The sequence below is a fragment of the Dipodomys merriami genome, unplaced genomic scaffold, assembly GCF_024711535.1.
Source record: "Dipodomys merriami isolate MVZ:Mamm:240054 unplaced genomic scaffold, mDipMer1.0.p SCAF_437, whole genome shotgun sequence".
Taxonomy (NCBI): domain Eukaryota; kingdom Metazoa; phylum Chordata; class Mammalia; order Rodentia; family Heteromyidae; genus Dipodomys; species Dipodomys merriami.
In genome coordinates this window covers 440,511-458,244 of record NW_027205999.1, presented here as the reverse complement: position 1 = coordinate 458,244, position 17,734 = coordinate 440,511, and the positions used below count along the sequence as shown (strand labels likewise).

The window sequence follows — 17,734 nt, the reverse complement described above, 5'->3', positions numbered from 1 at the left end:
AGGCACTCCGATGGCTGGCGCCTGAGCTGGGTGACTTTTCCCTGGATGGAGCTGAGTCTGGCAGGTCACTTCGGCGTTAAGTTCTTGTGACCTGCTAAATGACTCGTTTTATTCCAAGGCCTGAGCTGGAGCTAGCAGCTCCTCCGAGCTTTGTCGGTATCCAAGATGGAGATCACCGGTGCTGGGGGGGGAGGGGTGGCCTTCCCTCCTCTGCTCCCTGAGGAGTGAGGATGTCGGGCTTGTACTCACGCCGAGTCTTGGATCCTGGGTCGTCTCTGGTCTGCAAACAGCAGGATGAAGATGTTCGCTCCTTGTCGGTTCTCGTTGGTGTTGAGTAGAATCCGCTCGTCCACTGCGTCTGGCTCCTTCGTCCCCGACTCTCTGTGTCTCAGGTATGACTCCCGCGGCGGTGGTCGCCGCCGCGACCCCGCCGCCGGAGCGGCAGCTGGTGCGTTTCCTTGGCTTCCCCTCTCTTGTCTAACTCTCTGTCCTGTGATGGTACACTTGGTGTGATTCTCTGGCTTAGGACTGTTCACTGGAACTCTAAACCTACTTTCTATGCGAGAGCTTGTTCAGATTCCAGCTTCTCCTCCGCCATCTTCCCGGAACCCCCTAACAAGATAATTTTAATATGTAGCAGTCCTTGAAATTACTTCAGATGCAGAGTAGAGGGATATGAGCAGTTATAAGACACAGATCTCTAACTGGCAGCTGGATTCACAAGACAACCCACCACACCTGTAGAATATCCCCATGTCCTTAGTATCAAAAATGCACAAGCTAGCTACTGAATCCAAAGTATCCTAGGACTTAATGGTTCCATATACAGACCTCCAGCATGTTTGACTTCGGCTGAAATCTCACTGGGACTAGGGATCCCAAGGGAAGTCTCTGCCTTTTCCATGATATTTGAAGTATCTTGTCCTAGAGAAAAATCAAAATGTGTTGCTCTTTATTACCAAACTAAACAACCTAAATTTCAAAAATGTAATATCAAAGTCCATGCATCTAAAATCATGATAGCTATAAGACAGTTTATTTTTAACAATTAGGGTTATTAGTCCTTGGAAAGATCTCCTTAGTATAACATTTTTTATACAAAAACTCTGATACATCATCACTAAAGAACAGACATTTATAGCAATTCCTAGACTTCATTCTAATAAGAAAATGCTACCAATTCTACTTGCGATGTCTATCATCTATCTCATGATCACTTGTCTTCAAACAATTAAATCCCTTGAACAAATGTAGAAGGAGATTTATTAACAAAGTCCCTTGTAACAATATAAACACACACAGTAATGAAATGACTGATGATCTTACACACAGTGGCTACTGTAGCTGAGCCTGAGAAGAGCAATGAGTTGCCCCAGCTGCTCCAATATCCCCATCTGGCCTGGGATATATCTTTGGAAAGTTTCCTACTGTCCCAGTAAATGAGCGGGGGAGGGAAGACACAAGAAAGTATGAAAAAGTATAATATACGTAAGTTATCTAATTATTAGCCAAAGTATGGGGAACCAAATAATATTTGCTTAATGCACTGCTTGACTGACAGACACTTGCATGTTTTCATCATGTAGGCACCATGCAGCAAAGGTAATCACTGCTGATGGCATTTATAGAACTGAAAAACTATTATTTATGGTTGTAAAAACAAGTAAAGAAGTTCAATCCTAAATTAGCATTGAGCTTGAGTCTGTTAACCCCAACTTCTTTTTCCTTGTACCAGGGCCTCACACGTTTGTTTTGCTTGCTCATGACTGGCATTCTACCACTTGAGCCATACCTCTAGTGTAGCATTTTGCTGGAATTTAGTTGGAAATTGAATCTGCATTTCATCTGGACCTAAGCATCCTCAGGAGCTAGGATTACAGGTCTGAGCCAGGGGTACCAGGTTAACCCCAATATTTTTAAATCCCAATATTTTATAGAGATTCTAGCTGGGCACCAGAGGCTCACACCTGTTTTCCTAGCTACTCAGGAGGCTGAGTATCTGAGATCTGAAGATCAGAGTTCAAAGCCAGCCCAGGCAGGAAAGTCCATGAGACTCTTATCTCCAATAAACCATTAGAAAAACCGAAAGTGGTGCTGTGTTTCAAGTGGTAGAGTGCTCACCTTAAGCTGAAGAGCACAGGGACAACACCCAAGCCCAGAGCTCAAAGCCCCATGACCCACAAAAAAAAAAATAGAGATTCTAGTCAGTGGCTGTCTGTAATACCTGAAAAGGGAGAACTTCTGAAGTCTCAGGGTCCCTGGAAGACCCAACATCTGGTCTTTTCAACTGGGCACTACAGCTTCCATTAACTTTCTTGATTGGCATGTTGGTCAACAGATTCATTACTCTTCACAGACTCAGAATTCTCCACTGACTCCCAGTTTCCATCTTCAGTTATCACTGGAGACTCAAGGATCATCTTTATCAGAAAGCCCAAGGGAAAAACGTGATTGAGGTCAGCTTTTTTAGTATACATTATTTGTCTAAATCTTTTGACACTTTCACAGAGTCACAGGCAGAAACATTAGTAAATTAATACAGACAAGATCCCACAGATCTTCCCCCAGGTTCTCCTAGTAACAGCTTCCATAACTGAAGCATAATTCATTGTGGCAGAATCCACCAATCTTCAGATTTCAACAGATTTCAACTGAACCTTTTTCACTTCAAGAAATATAGATGAAATTACATAGCATGCCACTTGTTAAGAATTTTTTACACAGCATTTAAGTCCCTCCAGACCCACTTTTATTGTATTAAGACTTTTTTTTATTGTTTCTGAATAGTCCTTGGTATAAATGTACTTTGGGACTATCACAGAAATAAGATGATTCAGAAACCTTATGTATAGGTGTTTATGGGAACCAAAGCTTTCTCTTGAGCTACTCAGTTTAGTTTTAAATGTTACTGTTAGGCTGGACATGTGCCTTAGCAGTAGAAAGCTTGCCTAGCATGCATGAAGCCCTGAGTTTGATTCCTCAGTACCACATGCACGGAAACTGGCACTGTGGGTCAAGTGGTAGAGCGCTAGCCTTGAGCAAAAAAGCTCAAGGATAGTGCCATGGCACTGAGCTCAATCCACAGGACTGTCCCAAAACAAGGTATTGCTCTATTCTTTTCCCATGTAAACTATCACTTCATTTTCCAAGTGGCAATGTAAGAATAATCAAGTTCCCCTGAATTCTGATCAACCTTGTGTTGTCACTATTTTGATTGAACCATTCAGATACGTGTGTACTGGTACCTCACTGAGCATTTTAAATTGCATTCCTCTAACGGTTGGGACCAACGCATCCTTTTATATGCTTATTTGCTGAGTATATATTCTTTAGTGAAACATTTATTTGTATCTTTTGGTCATTATCCAATCATTCTGGTTTGGTTTTTATCATTATGTACTACAGAGACTTGAGAACACTGTTTATTGGAGATTTAATTCCTCTACTATATGGCTTGGAAATATTTCATGCTACTTTATAGTTTATTTTTTTCCTGTCTTCCTAGAGTCTTTCCCTGAGCAAGTTTTTCATTGTGAGGAGGTTCATTATCTATTTCCCCTTTTACTGACTATCCTTTAAAATCTTTAGTAATCACTTCCTACTAAAACTCTTCCAGAGATTTAATCTATCAAAAAACATTTCTGTCAGAACAGTTTTTTAGGGTTTTGTTTCCTATTTGTAGTGGTGGCCCTAGGGAATAAAAGATGTCCCTAATCCTTTTGCTTTTGTTTTTTAGATAGGGTTTCCCAAATTTGTCTAGGCAAGCCTCAGACCATGAATTTCTTACCTCTGCCTCTCAAGTACCTGAGATTACAGGCATACACTACCATGCTTGCTATCTCTGAAACACTAACTTTTTGTTTGGTCTGCTCTTAAACCTTAATCCTCCTATCTCCTTCTCTGGAGTGTCTAGGATTATAAATATAAAACACTATTCTGGGCCTTTTGCTATTATTAAAAATATTCATCATAAATATACCAAAATTCTGTTAGTATTGGAACATTTGATGTGACAAAAGAGATGACGATTGACTTATATTTTATATTTACTTTTTTTTTTTTTTACAGTGCTAGCGATAGAACTTAGGACCCCACACATACCAGGGAAGAGCTCCACCATTTGGCTATATCCATTGAATTCCTAGTTTAACATTTTTTTGCCAGTCCTGGAACTGGAACTCAAGGCCTAGGCACTGTCCTGGAGCTTTTTTTGCTCAAGGCTCGCACTCTAACCCTTGAGAGACAGCCTCACTTCTGGATTTTTCTGTGTATGTGGTATTGAGGAACTGAACAATGGGCTTTCATGTATGGTAGGCAAGCACTATCACTAAACCACATTCCCTGCACCTCAGATCAACTTTTAAGCAGCAATTCAATTACCCAATCTAATTCCTTCCAGAAGAAGAGGAGAATCAAATAGCATGAGAGAATAAATGTATTTCCTCCCCTTTCCTTTACCCTCTTCTCTTGTGCTCTCTCTCTTTCTCTTTCACCCTCCTTCACCCATACACACAGGTATGTATAAACCTATTTTATAGAGAGATGGACTACATGTAGGAAAGAGCCAATATGTGTTTCAAACAGATTTTATAAACATATTAACAACTAAGGCAGAAAGACCAGCACACTACTATAATTAAGATACATACCAAAAATGCTAACAGAAAGGAAAACACCCATTTGAATCAGGAGACATGATTCATACACAAAGAACCAAACACATGTCTAGAGCTTGGAGTGTCAAATCTAGCCTAGAGATGTTTTTAATTTATCTATATAGTGCCTAAACTTTTAAATGAGTTCCATGTTTAAAAACCAGTCTTCATACAAAAGTGCAAGTGTCCAATTTCCCTTGAAAACTGAAAGATCTAGCAACAAAGGCTCTATAGTCACTGCTTAATGACTACTTCATGCCAAATAGCTACTGGTCCTTTTAGGCAATGCTCCTGCACCTCAAAATTGGCACTCGAATTCAATTCACTAATTTATGTTAACCTGATTAGCCCCATAGTTATCTGCAAATGCCTGCCATGAGATGTACATCAGACTGTGACAGGTGAAAATGCCAGAGAGAGTGTTCAAAGGTATAAAAACAATCCATGAGAAAGCTAAAAGGTATACATGATACTAGTTGCCTGGAGCCATTAAAATACCGGGGAGAAAAAGAATCACGAGGCATGAAATCAGAAGGCAACTTTAAGATACCTTGGAGTTAAGCTGTATGAATACGTGTGTGTGTGTGTGTGTGTGTGTGTGTGTGTGTGTGTGTGTGTGTGTGTGTGTGTATGTGTTGTATACTATGTGTAATGCATGCATTATATGTAATACATACAAAATATATCATTGTAGAAATGTAATTCATTTAACTTCATATGAGATTAGGACATACTCTGAAACAGGAAACAATGGTAATCTCTACACTTTGGTCATCACCATCTAAATTTGAATCTACATGAGTAAAAATCATTTAGAGGGGCTGGCAAGGTGGCTCAGTGGTACAGTACTTGCCTTGCATGCATGAGGCCCTGGGTTCAATTCCTCAGTACCACGTAAGCAGAAAAAGCCGGAAGTGGCACTGTGGTTCAAGTGGTAGAGTGCTAGCCCTACGCTGAAGACTTGAGGGACAGCACCCAAGCCCAGAGTTCAGGCCCCAGAACCGACCAAAAAAGAAAATAAAAGATCATCTAGAATGTGTTAGGATGGAAGACAAAGAGTTTATATTGTTTATACTGTTAATATTATTAGTAGAAGGAATGTAGATACTCTACTCTCAATAAATTCATCATCTCTCTGCAAACATAAATAAATAACAGGTAGATGAAAGTAAAATTGCATTATTTAATGGTTTCCTAAGTTTTCTGGGTATTTTATGATGAATTGGAAAAGAGAAATATGCCAGTAAATTAAAAAAAATAAGCCAAAGGGATTCATATTTTTAAGGAACCAAAATGCATATGCTTTGTGTCTCTCATTCCTACCATCAGGCTGCCTTTTCCCTCCTTTACCCTTCTCAGCAATCAAGGCTTACCAGCACCTTGCTCCTGCCAACCTCAACTTAGAGAGTACCTTGCACCCAGCCAGCACATAGCCACTGCAGATGCCTACAAAGTGTGCTCCCAATGCCTGGGAAATACTTCCCCCTGTGGGGTGGGTCTGGCCAGGTATACTTCTGGGTCTGGGTTCTTCTTTGTTCTGAAGTGGCTGGGCTCTGGTTCATTGAGTTTGGGCACCAACCGGGTGGTTTAAAGTTTGGCTGACCATAGTCACTGGAGTGATGTCAGCTGGGAAAAGGAGACTGGGATTGTACATCTGCATTTGTGTTTTTGAAGATCTGACCCTCCAACAGGTACTGAGTGCTAAGTACCCTCCCAACTATCCCGAGGTCAGGGATTACCCAAGCCACTGACTTGGCAAGGCCCAAATGGGCAGAACAGGGCTGTCCAGGCCAGTAGCAAAGTGTTTGCAAGGACGTTTAGTTATATGAATTGGGCAGGAGAAGGTGAGGGAGGACTAACTAGCAAATGCAAAGGCCTTAACAAATTTTAGTAATCCAAGAAAAGAAAAAGAAAAAAATGCTGCAAAAAAACGGGTCAAGGGGATTGTAATGTGGCTTAGTGGTAGAGTGCTTGCCTGGCATGCATGAAGCCCTGGGTTTGATCCCTCAGTACCACATACACAGAAAAAGCCAGAAGTGATGCTGTGGCTCAGATGGTAGAGCACTAACCTTGAGCAAAAGAAGCACAGGGACAGTGCCCAGACACTGAGTTTAAGCCCTAGGACTGGCACAAAAAAATGAGGGGGAGGAGGTTTGCAAAAAGATAAATAAGAGGAGGCCTGGGACTTGAACACCATGGCTCGTCCAGCTTATGAGATGGGATAAAGTTGTTGTTCTCTCTCTGTCTCTCTGTCTCTGTCTCTGTCTCTGTCTCTGTCTCTGTCTCTCTCTCTCTCTCTCTCTCTCTTTCTCTCTCTCTCTCTCTCTCTCTCTGTGTGGTTAATTGGAGATGAATGTCAGATTTTCTAGCCCAAGCTCATCTCGAACTATGATCCCAAAACATTAGACTCCTGAGTAGCTAGGATTACAGGCATTAGCCACCTATGCCCAGCTCAGGATAGTTTTAACTCTTAATATGGAACTTAATGGGAAAAGGCAGTAGGTTTCTAAGCAGACGAGTAAGATGCTTTGATTTGTGGTTTTTAAGATGAGCCCCCCTTCCCTCATTAAAAAAGATGCATCTCATTATTTATCCTTCAGTAGTGTAAATGTGTGAAGTCTGGAGTTGTGGAGCTAGAAAGGTATAAGTTTATAAATATAAGGAAAATGGAACTTTTCGGAGGTAAAGAGATTGGATTTTTTTTTTTTTTTGGCAGTCTTGGGGCTTGAACTCTGGGCCTGGGCATTGTCCCTGAGCAAATCAGCTCAAGGCTAGCACTCTACCATTTGAGCTACAGCGCCACTTGCGGTTTTCTGGTGGTTTATTGGAGATAAGAGTTTCACTTTCACAGGTTTTCCTGCCAGGGCTGGCTTTGAACCCTGATTCTTGGATCTCAGCTTCTTGAGTAGCTAGGATTACAGGCGTGAGCCACCGGCACCTGGAGAGAATTGGATTATGTAAAAATCCAAACATGTGGCTGGGTATCAAACACAGTGGTTAGATGTCTTGCCTAGCATGTGCTAGGAGAGAAAGAGAGCAGAGAGAAAGAAGAAAAAAAGAACAAGGAAAAGAGAGACAGGAGAGAAAAAAAGAGAATCTATGTTTTCTACTGCTTCAGTGGTTTCAGTAGAGCCATCATTCTAAATAAACCTTCCCCAGAAATTTTGTTTACTTTTTTGTTTTTGTTTCTGTCCGGTAATGAAATTGAACCCAGGCTGGTTATTTAGAGATAAGTCTTCGATTTGTCTGCCTGGATTGGCTTCAAATCCGGATCCTCAGACTCAATTTCCTTAGGTAGTTATAATCGTAGGCTTGAGCCACTCTAGCTCTGGCCTCTTAACCTTCTGTTTTATCTAGTAGCTGCTAATTTCCTCTTACCTCATTTCTGGGGCTTGAACCCAGGGCCTGGGCATTGCTCTTGAGCTTTTTTGTTCTAGCCTAGGGCCTAGCCACTTGAACCACAGCTCCACTTCCAGATTCTTTTTGGTGTTTCACTGAAGATGAGTGTCACAGGTGAAAAGCTATTTAAAGAGAACTGTAAAACCAATGTAGTTAAACAATTGTGTCAGAACAGGAGCTCAAAGGATCATACTTTGAAGAAAAGGTGCTGGATTCATGGACAGAGACTACGACTTTCACCTTCCTTAGATTTAACATAGTAGCAGATACACAGAGACACTAAATAAATGCTGCTTGATACCAGTTCCATTTTGTGTTGCTTATATTAAACCTAACTCACTTTGTGAATGTCAGTTTGGAAGGAAACTATCTTGCAGAAAAGCTTATAGGCAAATCTCTAACATCAGGCTAGGTTCTCAAACAGAACTTGAGGATGAAGCACAGGCACTTCACAAGCTGGGCCATTTAGAGATGAGGCAGAAGATCTTGCTGGAATACCAACCTGGCCCATGTCCATCTCAAACCATCTGTTTCCTAAGCTGAACCTGCACAGAGATACCCTTTGAAGAAAATCTCTTTGCAATTGAACTATAGACTCAGATTATTTGCCAATTACCATGTAAGAAACAGTGGCCTCATCCTGAAAAATACTGACAAGGATCACCTTAAGTAGATGGCCAAAGATACACCCAGGCAATGAGACATCAGAAATTGATATGACATAACTGAGCTTTCTCATTCAGTTATAAAATTAGGCATAAACAAACAAATAAACCAAGATATGCCTAGCTGGGTTCCAGTGGCTCACCCATGGAATTCTAGCCAATAAAGAGGCTCAGATCTGATGATGTTGGTCCAAAGCCAGCCCAGAGAGAAAAGTCTGTGACATTCATATCTCCAGTGAACACCAGAAAACTAGACGTGGGTGCTGTGGCTCCAAGTGGTAGAGTGATAGCCTAGAACTAGCTCAAGGAGAGCACCCAGGCCCTGAGTTCAAGCCCCAGGACCAGCCAAAAAAAAAAAAAAAAAAACACCCACCCAAGTCACACTGGGAGGCTTCCCACAGGATCAGTAGCTGCCCTTTTCAAAAGTGTCAAGCTCATACTAAAGAAAAGACAGTGGAAATGTCACAGACTGGAGGAGGCAGAGGAGGTCTGACAGATCAAGGGAAAGCAGGATCCTGGATGGATCCTGAGTGGGAGAGCCAGTTCTGAGGCTTGAACTCAAGAACTGGGCACTGGCTCTTAGCTGTTTCGCTCAAGGCTGGCACTCTACCACTTGAGCCACCGCTTTACTTCAGGCTTTTTGATGGTTTGTTGGAGAGAAGAGACTCACAGACTTTCCTGCCCAAGCTAGCTTTGAAACTTAATCCTAAAATCTCAGCCTGCTGATGAGTTAGGATTACAAGCATGATCCAACAGCGCCAGCTATATTTTCTGTTTTATCGTGCAATAAAAATAAAAAGATTGTTTTCAAAATACATACTTGGGAGGGAACAAGCTCTGCTTGTACTGTTGACTCTAGCCGTTTTTGTCTTATGCTACAGCTGCAGGGCAGGCCACATGGGCAGGATGTAGTTCAGGCACAGGCTCAGCCTGCCTAGAACAAGGAGGTACAAATGAGGTGTACGTAGTTCTGACAATAGCTAGTGGTCTTGTTTGGCCTTCTAGTGTAGAGAGCAGAAGGAAATAAAATGAGGAAATAATAGTTGAGGGAACAGTATGTAATCTCATTATGCAATGACAAGATATTTGTTCTTAACCTGTCAAGCAAAAGAGAAAAGGTACATGTTTCTCATCAAGGATTGATACCACCTCAGTGGTCACTTCTCAGTCCTCTTTACAAACAAATCCTAATTTTGTCTCATCATCCATTCTGTTGGTTTCTGTGTTTACATGGGATGTCTGGTGCTGCAACAGCCAACTTGGGATGATGAACTTTAGCATGTGGAGAATATACCCAGTATGGTCAATTCAAAAGATAGTAGGAATATAAATATAAGAAGACAGGCTGGGTGCCAGTGGCTCAGACCTGTAATCCTAGCTACTCAGGAGGCTGAGATCTGAGGATCATAGTTCAAAGCCAGCCCAGGAAGGAAAACCTGTGAAACTCTTATCTCCAATAAACCACCAGAAAATCAGAAGTGGCCCTGTGGCTAAAGTGGTAGAGTGCTAGCCTTGAGCCGAGTTGCTCAGGGAAAAAGCCCAGGCCCAGAGTTCAGTCCCCATGGCTGACAAAACAAAAGACAAAAAAAGAAGACAGTACTGAGCCACTGAATTAATGAATTCTACCGTCTTCCTTGTGCTATGGTTATTATTTTTTTTCTTTTTTTTTCCAGGGCTGAGGACCGAACCCAGGGCCTTGCACACGCGCCAGGCGGGCACCCTTCCCCTGGGCTAAACCCCCAGCCCCACCGTGGTTATTATTATGTGAAATAATAAATCTTCCTGTCACTGAAATGAGTTGGGCCTTCTATAATTACACCTAAAAGCAACCAAAATTATGCTTGAGTCCTAAGGGAAAATAAAAGGCATCTAGAAGTAATACAAGAAGAAAAATATAGGTGAAAAATAAAAATAAAGGCTAAAATGCATTAGGTGCATAGGGCTCTGAAAAATCTCCCAAGCCTGAAGAAACTCACCTGGAGTTTCAGAAGCCAGCTCCAATTTACATTTACCCATCTAAGTCTAGTTGCTATGAAGTTCTTATAGGCAGTGATCCCTGAGAAGAGGAAGAAAAATGAAAGGGAAATAAAATTGAACAACTGCCAGTGGAGAAACCAGCTGTACATGATCAATTTCTTTCCATGGAATCTCTATTTGTCTGAAGAGAATTTCTTCATCAGAACCCTGGCCCCAAGTCCGAGACAGGTATATGAGGAGGAGACAGGACAGGGCAGCCTAAGATGGACAGTGACTCATCTGGAATGGAAGAAAGAGCTAGCATGTGGCAGAGATTGAGCCCAAAGCTAAGCCTGACTCTGGATCCAGAACCTTCCCAATGCACTGTCATGCCAGAAATGAAAGCCAAGCTTCAAAGCCACCAAGAGCTGCTTCTAAGCCATTCTGAAAAGTGCCCACATTCACCCAGGTGTCTCACCAGAGACCCCAGGTATAGTCCAGCAGAGCACTCGAAAGCAGAAACCCAAGAAGCAAAGCAGGTGGCCTGCATCCAAATTCAAGAAATGTAACTCACTCAATTGTCACTGTGGCCAGGCCTGAGATTTCCAGTCAGTCCCCTACACTCTAGCCTGAGGACAGTACCTATTAGGATGAGACCATATAAGACACGGATGAAGGCCCTGTCTGACTGCCACTGCCATTAAGAACAGCATTATAGATGGGCCCATGGCGCATGCTTGTAATCCTAATCAGGATGCTGAGATCTGAGGACCATGGTTTGAAGCCAGCCTAGGCAGAAAAGTCAATGAGGCTCCTTTTCTCCAATAAAGCAACAAAAAAGCCAGAAGTGGAGCTGTGACTCAAGTAGCAGAGTGCTAACCTTAAACAAAAAGCTGAGGGACAATTCTAGGATGGTGGTGTGGGGAAAGACTAATACCCCAAGCCCCTTTAAGACAGGTACTCTCACTTATGCCCATTTCCTTCAGAGCATTGCATAGCCCTCACCTTACTGACTTGCCTCTCCCTGTTTCAACACAGGATATTCACTTGGCCAGTCTATCTTGCAGCATCCCGAACAAAGCAGCTTTTTCTCTGGGGTTTAACCAAGGAGCCAATAATGTCTGTGATTGGTTAACTGTGCACAGTCCAGAATCAAGGATACCTGGGGCCCACCTGGCTTGGCCATCTACTGTTGTAGCTTACAGCGTATTATTCAACACTTCTGTTTTCTTATAATAGTTCTTGCTCATGGGTCCTAATGGTTACAATAAAATAACTAATAGGGTTACTTGTGTACACACACACACACACACACACACACACACACACACACACACACACACACACACCACTGCAACAGTACTACAAGGGAAACAAGGCAACTCAACAGGGAGCTTCAGGACTCAAACATATACCACATCCTAAGTATTTCCTGTTTCTTCTTAAGTAATTATTAATATTATTCCTATTTTGGTGCCAAAACTGGAGAGTGAACTCAGAGCTGGGACACTGAGCCCCACTCAACTGGGGACTGAACTATCCCTAAGTTTTTTTTTGTTTTTTGTTTTGGGTCCAGTCATGGGGTCTGAACTCTGGGCCTGAGCAATGTCCCTTAGCTCTTCAGATCAAGGCTAGCACTCTACCACTTGAGCCACAGCACCACTTCCGGCTTTTTTCTTTTTTTACTTATGTGATGCTGAGGAATGGAACCAGGGCCTCATGCATGCAAGACAAGCGCACTACCACTGAGCCACCTTCCTAGCCCCTCCTTAAGCTTTTTCTGCTCGAGGCTAGTGCTATACCATTTGAGCTATACCTCCAGTTCTGGCTTTTTGCAGGTTAACTGGAGATAAAGAACCTCACAGACTTTTCTTTTCAGGCTGGCTTCAAACCAGGACCCTCAGATCTCAGACTCCTGAATTGCTAGGATTACAGTTGTGAGCCACCCACACCTGGCTGAAATCTTTTTTTTTAACTTGAATGTTTTTTTTATAACTATTAGATATGGAGATTAGTAATCTCTGCTGCTCCCTTTTGTTCTTAGCTGTATTTTCTTTTTCTTAGCTCCTTCCTTAAATGATTCTTTATTTTTTATTTATTTATTTATTTTTATTTATTTATTTTTTGGTCAGGGGTCCTGAACTCTGGGCTTGGGCGCTATGCCTCAGCTCTTCAGCTCAAGGCAAGTGCTCTACTGCTTGAGTCACAGTGCCACTTCTGGTTTTCTAGTGGTTTATTGGAGATGTGAGTATCATGGACTTTCCTGCCCGGGCTGGCTTTGATCCACGATCCTCAGATCTCAGCCTCCTAAGTAGCTAGGATTACAGGTTTGAGCCACGGGCACCCAGCCTTAAACAATTCTTGTAGGAACTTCATTCATTAAGAATAGGGACAAACTATGCAAGGCAGGATTGAACTGGAACAACTAGTTATGAGGAAAGAACTAGGCCTATTTACCCCCTAGCTGTTCCTTCTACTGTAATTACTAATTTTGAAAAAGCAAAACACCTGGCCCCAAAACTAGGAACTGCCCGTTGCTTTAGGTCAAGAAATTGTTACAGGAGTACTTACGGTTTTAATTGTTTCGGGAATGTTTGTGACTTAGGAGCTTGCAAAATAAAATAACTGCGAAGTTCTTCTGTACACCACCTTGCTTGAATCTGCTCTAAAAGAATGCATTTTTTTAACCTTTATAAACCCTGAGCTATTTGAGTTTGGGACTGCTCATTCCCTAGATGAGTTAACCCTGGCTGATCAATTGAATAAACTATCTTTTAAGATACTGGTCAGCATCTGTGACTTTGTCCAGGGGGTGAGTCCACTTCATCTGGATGCCCCAGTGAGATCCTATTCTCGCCTGAACAGGACGACTCCTGTCATGACCTGACTCCTGTGTCAGGGGACTGGCCACATGGCCGCACTTAGTGGAAGGCCTTGAGAGACATTCCTCAGTCCCAGGTGCCCTTGCTCTGTGAAACCCATGAAATGAACTCTGGAGTTTGTTCTACCAGTAAATTTCTGCCTGTCATCATCATGTAAAAACATAAATGAGTTGTTTTAAACTCCCAAGAAAAGTCATCAAGTTTTGGTGTTAGCAAAAACTTGAAAATTAACTAAAGTTCTTCTTCAAAATAATGCAATAATCCTTTACATTTTTGAGAAGTCAGATAATTTGATTACAATGTGAACAGCTTAATGCATTAAAACACCAGATCTTTGGTTTTCTGTAATATCCAAGTTACTATTCACTGGCAGAAATTTCTTCTGTTGTCTGGCCTCAGTCCCTCCTGCTCTTAGAAATTTACTTTCTCCCCTGAACCCCCTTTTCCCTGGGAAAAGACTAGCCATGGGTACAAAACTGTGAAATCAGAAAACAAAACACAATTATTGATAAAGGGAAAAAACCTCCTGGTAAAGAAAAACCCCAGACAAAGGCTGACCAATAGTCAACTTTTGTCCTTTCCCCATCCTTGATAAAAAAGCAAAAGAACATCGCTCCCTTACTCAATTTTACCAAACTGGCAGCTTTGCAAAAGGCTATTGACAACCGAGGCTTATCACCAGGTGCATTAAAGAGCAGTTAGGAGCTTATAATAAAAATAATTTCTAAAGTAGTGTCAATAGCTTTGATAGTATTGATCATGCTGACCAAGTCAAGATTATGTTTTGCCTATGCTTCTGTGAGTCAAGGCTATGTTTCTGCCAAGTTTTGCTTCTATAACCTTGCTTGCTTGCCTTGGTAACAAGGCCTTCAGCCCGCCAATTGAAGACCACAGCTGAGTGGTCCCACTATGACTGACCTATTACAAATGATTACATATGATATTACCATAAAGAACAAATTAATTTAAAGGTCATATAACTGTAACCAATGAAAAATATGCCAAACCTGCCTTGCATGGCTTGTATATATAACTCTATCTAACCTACCCCTATAAAAACACATCCTACCCTGAGCTCAAGGCTGTTCCTACTTTCCCAGTGGTAAGAAGTGGTCCCATGTGGTGGTAATAAAGTTCCTAGCTCGGCAGAGCGCAAAGAACAAATTAATTTAAAGGTTCTAACTGTAACCAATGAAAAATAGGCCAAACCTGCCTTCCATGGCTTGTATATATAACTCTATCTAACCTACCCCTATAAAAACACATCCTACCCTGAGCTCAAGGCTGTTCCTACTTTCCCAGTGGTAGGAAGTGGTCCCATGTGGTGCTAATAAAGTTCCTAGCTCGGCAGAGCACAAAGAACAAATTAATTTAAAGGTTCTAATTGTAACCAATGAAAAATAGGCCAAACCTGCCTTGCATGGCTTGTATATATAACTCTATCTAACCTACCCCTATAAAAACGCATCCTACCCTGAGCTCAAGGCTGTTCCTACTTTCCCGGTGATTGACCGTGATTGATTTCCAACCTAGGCAGAGCGCACGCGGGCAGCCCAAATGTCGCAGCCGCCCCGGGTCCCCCAGCCTCTAGGCCCCCGCAACCCCCGCCCCTGCAGGCCCCCGGGTGCCGCCCCAACCACAGAGCCCACGCAGCCCGCAGGGATGCTGCTCCGGCCCCGGCGGCGACTGCCACTTGCGCCGCCTTCGCGGACCGACTTGGTGGCCGAGCTGCTGCCACTGGCCAAGGACAAGCCGGGGACCCGGCCGCGGGGCCTGGTGGCGAACAAGGGCTGCTTGCCCCTCAGGCCCAGCGTGCCCGTGCCCATGTCCCCGGGTTTGGCGCAGCACAAGCCCTGGAGCACCTGGGAGACAGAGCTGCTGTTGGCCGAGATGCTGCTGTCGGCTGTGTGTCACACACTGCCCACCTACCGCCAAGTGTCCGCCGCCCTCGCCCTGCGGCAGGTGCGAAGGACACCTGCACAGTGCTGCCGCCGCTACAATTTACTGAAGAGCAAAATTCTCATGGGCAAGCCCCCCGGGCGCTTCGACGCGCAGATCCGCGAGCTCATGGGGCTGCTGGGCAACGATCAGCAGGACAGGTGCGCCCACTGCGGCTGCCTCCCCCGCGCCCTCTGCGCCTGCGCCGGCCCCGGCCCTGGAAGAGCCAGGTAGGCAGGGGGCTGGGCGGGAGAGGGGAAGGGACAGCAGGGGCTGGGAGGGGAAAGGCGATCGGAGCTGGAGGCTGGAAGGGGCAGCAGGGGCCTGAGGGTCAGAGGCCTGCGGGTGAGCTGCAGAGCCCCCGCCCCCACCGACTCCGTGCTCCCTCCCGCAGGTGCCGCGCCACCCTGGGCCCCCTCCAACCTCTTGCAGCCCACCGCCGTGCCATCGCTGAATGCTGCCTTGCTGCAGACGCAGATGCACCTGGGCGACATCGTGGGCATGCTGGGCCCGCTGCAAGACCAGCTGCTGACCCAGAACCAGCACGTGGAGCAGCTGCGTGGCTCCTTCGACCAGACCATGTCCCTGGCCGTGGGCTTCATCCTGGGAAGTGTGGCCACCCAGCGCGGTGTCCTGGGCAAGCCGAGCTAGCTGCCCCTGCCACCCCCCCCCCTCCATTTTAAAAATAAAGTTCCTAGCACCTTTATCTGGGTTTCGTGAAGTCTCTTTTGGATCCAGGATATAATAGATGTAGGCCCAATGAGATCCAGGACCCCGGGCCTTGAGCTCAGAGACTTTGGACTGGTGTCAGAAGAGCCACTCCCTAGGGGACAGCTGTGGAGAGAAGTTCCTAGCAGGAACTTAGAACTCAAAAGCCTCTAGAGGTAAGTTGAAAAGCCTGGCCAGGTATAGTGGAAGGGGCAGAAGGGGAGGTGGGATGCAGCAGAACTCCCAGCCACGGAAGAGTTTGGGATGCTCCTCTCCCCAGTGGAGGCAGATTAGGGTTCTTAACCTGGAGTCTTGCCTCACTTGGGTTGTCTTACTTGTTCTGTCTGACCATTTGGTTTGTGTAGCCACCTATCTGTGTCTGTTTTAGTTGACATTTCTGTCTAAATGTCTGAGAACCACAAGCATCGAGAAAGGGATGAGATGTAGAATCTCCTGTTAAACCTATGTCTCCAACCCCAACCTCAGTTGTTGGAGAAACCTTGGGATGAGGTGGAGAATCTCCTCTCAAACTTAGGTCTCCACTCTGGTGCTGATAAAATTCCAAGGGGAAAGCTTATTTGGCCCAAGCAGGAAAAGTAAGAAACAACTTCTCTTTAAGCTAATTCTGAGATCACTGATATCTTGCTTTTTGTAGAAATGCACCAAACTTCTTTATCCATCACTTTTGGAAATGCTTTTAGATCCCTTTTCTTATTTTCAGGAAAAAGCCAGGGCATATGAGTACTGTTACCCAAGGTCATCTCTGCACCCTCTGCCAGGTAGATTGGCCCTCCCTTAATGTAAAATGGCTGCAGGAGAGTTCCTCTAAACTAACACCTCTCTTCTAGGTTCAGAGAGTTTATTTTGGGGCTCTCAGTCACCGAATTCAGGTCCCCTAAACGCCAGAGCTCACCATTATCTGAAAAAAAAAACCCAGACAATTATTCAAGTTATTAGAATCTGTTCTTTTTGTTCATTTGGACATCTCTGGGGGAATAAAAGTTCCAGCTCTGTCTGGGCTTGGTCATAGACCTGCTCTGTTTTGTCTGTGTTGCAGCAGTGAAGAGGTGGGCATGGGAGGTCACAAGCCCTTACAAGCTTCAGGCTGCATTTTCCTGCAGAGGCAGCCGGAGGTGAGGGCATAGACAGTTTGAGCCTCGTATGGACATTTGGCTTGTCCGAACAGTTAAAAAAATTGTAAAATGCTCTTGTCTAAAAAGAAAATTGGATAAAAGATAGGCCAGTTCCGTTTCAGGTGACTCCCACCTAGCCTTCCTCCAGCTGAAGGTATTCACAAGGCCAATTGGTAAAATGCATTGCTAAACAAGCAAGCCCTGGGTAAATGAAGCTCAGCAAAGGCACTTTGTTTTACAAATCTTAAATCTTAGATGAAGATTCTGGACTGATTTTCATTTTTGTGCACTTTAAGTTTTGTATGAGTATGTTGGAACATGTTCAAGATGAAAATCAGCATGCTGTTAAAAAAAGAGTTTAAACTCTAAGGAAGGTCATCAGATTTGTATGCCAAATA

The 17,734-nt window shown here is 43.8% G+C and overlaps 1 protein-coding gene and 1 long non-coding RNA gene across 4 annotated transcripts; one reads left to right on the top strand and one right to left on the bottom strand.

Moving 5' to 3' along the window:
- Positions 1-837: 837 nt before the first annotated feature.
- LOC138807851 (uncharacterized) lies at positions 838-11,416 on the bottom strand. 3 transcript variants are annotated; one of them, XR_011366307.1, is made up of 6 exons: positions 11,250-11,416; positions 10,696-10,775; positions 9,540-9,653; positions 8,034-8,190; positions 2,225-2,420; positions 838-924 (listed from the first exon to the last, which is right to left on the bottom strand). It is a non-coding gene; the product is annotated as an uncharacterized lncRNA (long non-coding RNA). The 3 variants fall into 3 exon arrangements; XR_011366306.1 differs by having other exon boundaries at positions 10,696-11,414; XR_011366305.1 differs by lacking the exons at positions 10,696-10,775; positions 11,250-11,416 and having other exon boundaries at positions 9,540-10,021.
- A 3,698-nt stretch (positions 11,417-15,114) lies between these two features.
- LOC138807855 (undifferentiated embryonic cell transcription factor 1-like) lies at positions 15,115-16,146 on the top strand. Its single transcript, XM_069993649.1, has 2 exons — positions 15,115-15,725; positions 15,852-16,146. The coding sequence occupies exons 1-2, from the start codon at positions 15,115-15,117 to the stop codon at positions 16,144-16,146; spliced, it is 906 nt and encodes a 301-aa protein (XP_069849750.1).
- The last annotated feature ends 1,588 nt before the right edge of the window (positions 16,147-17,734 follow it).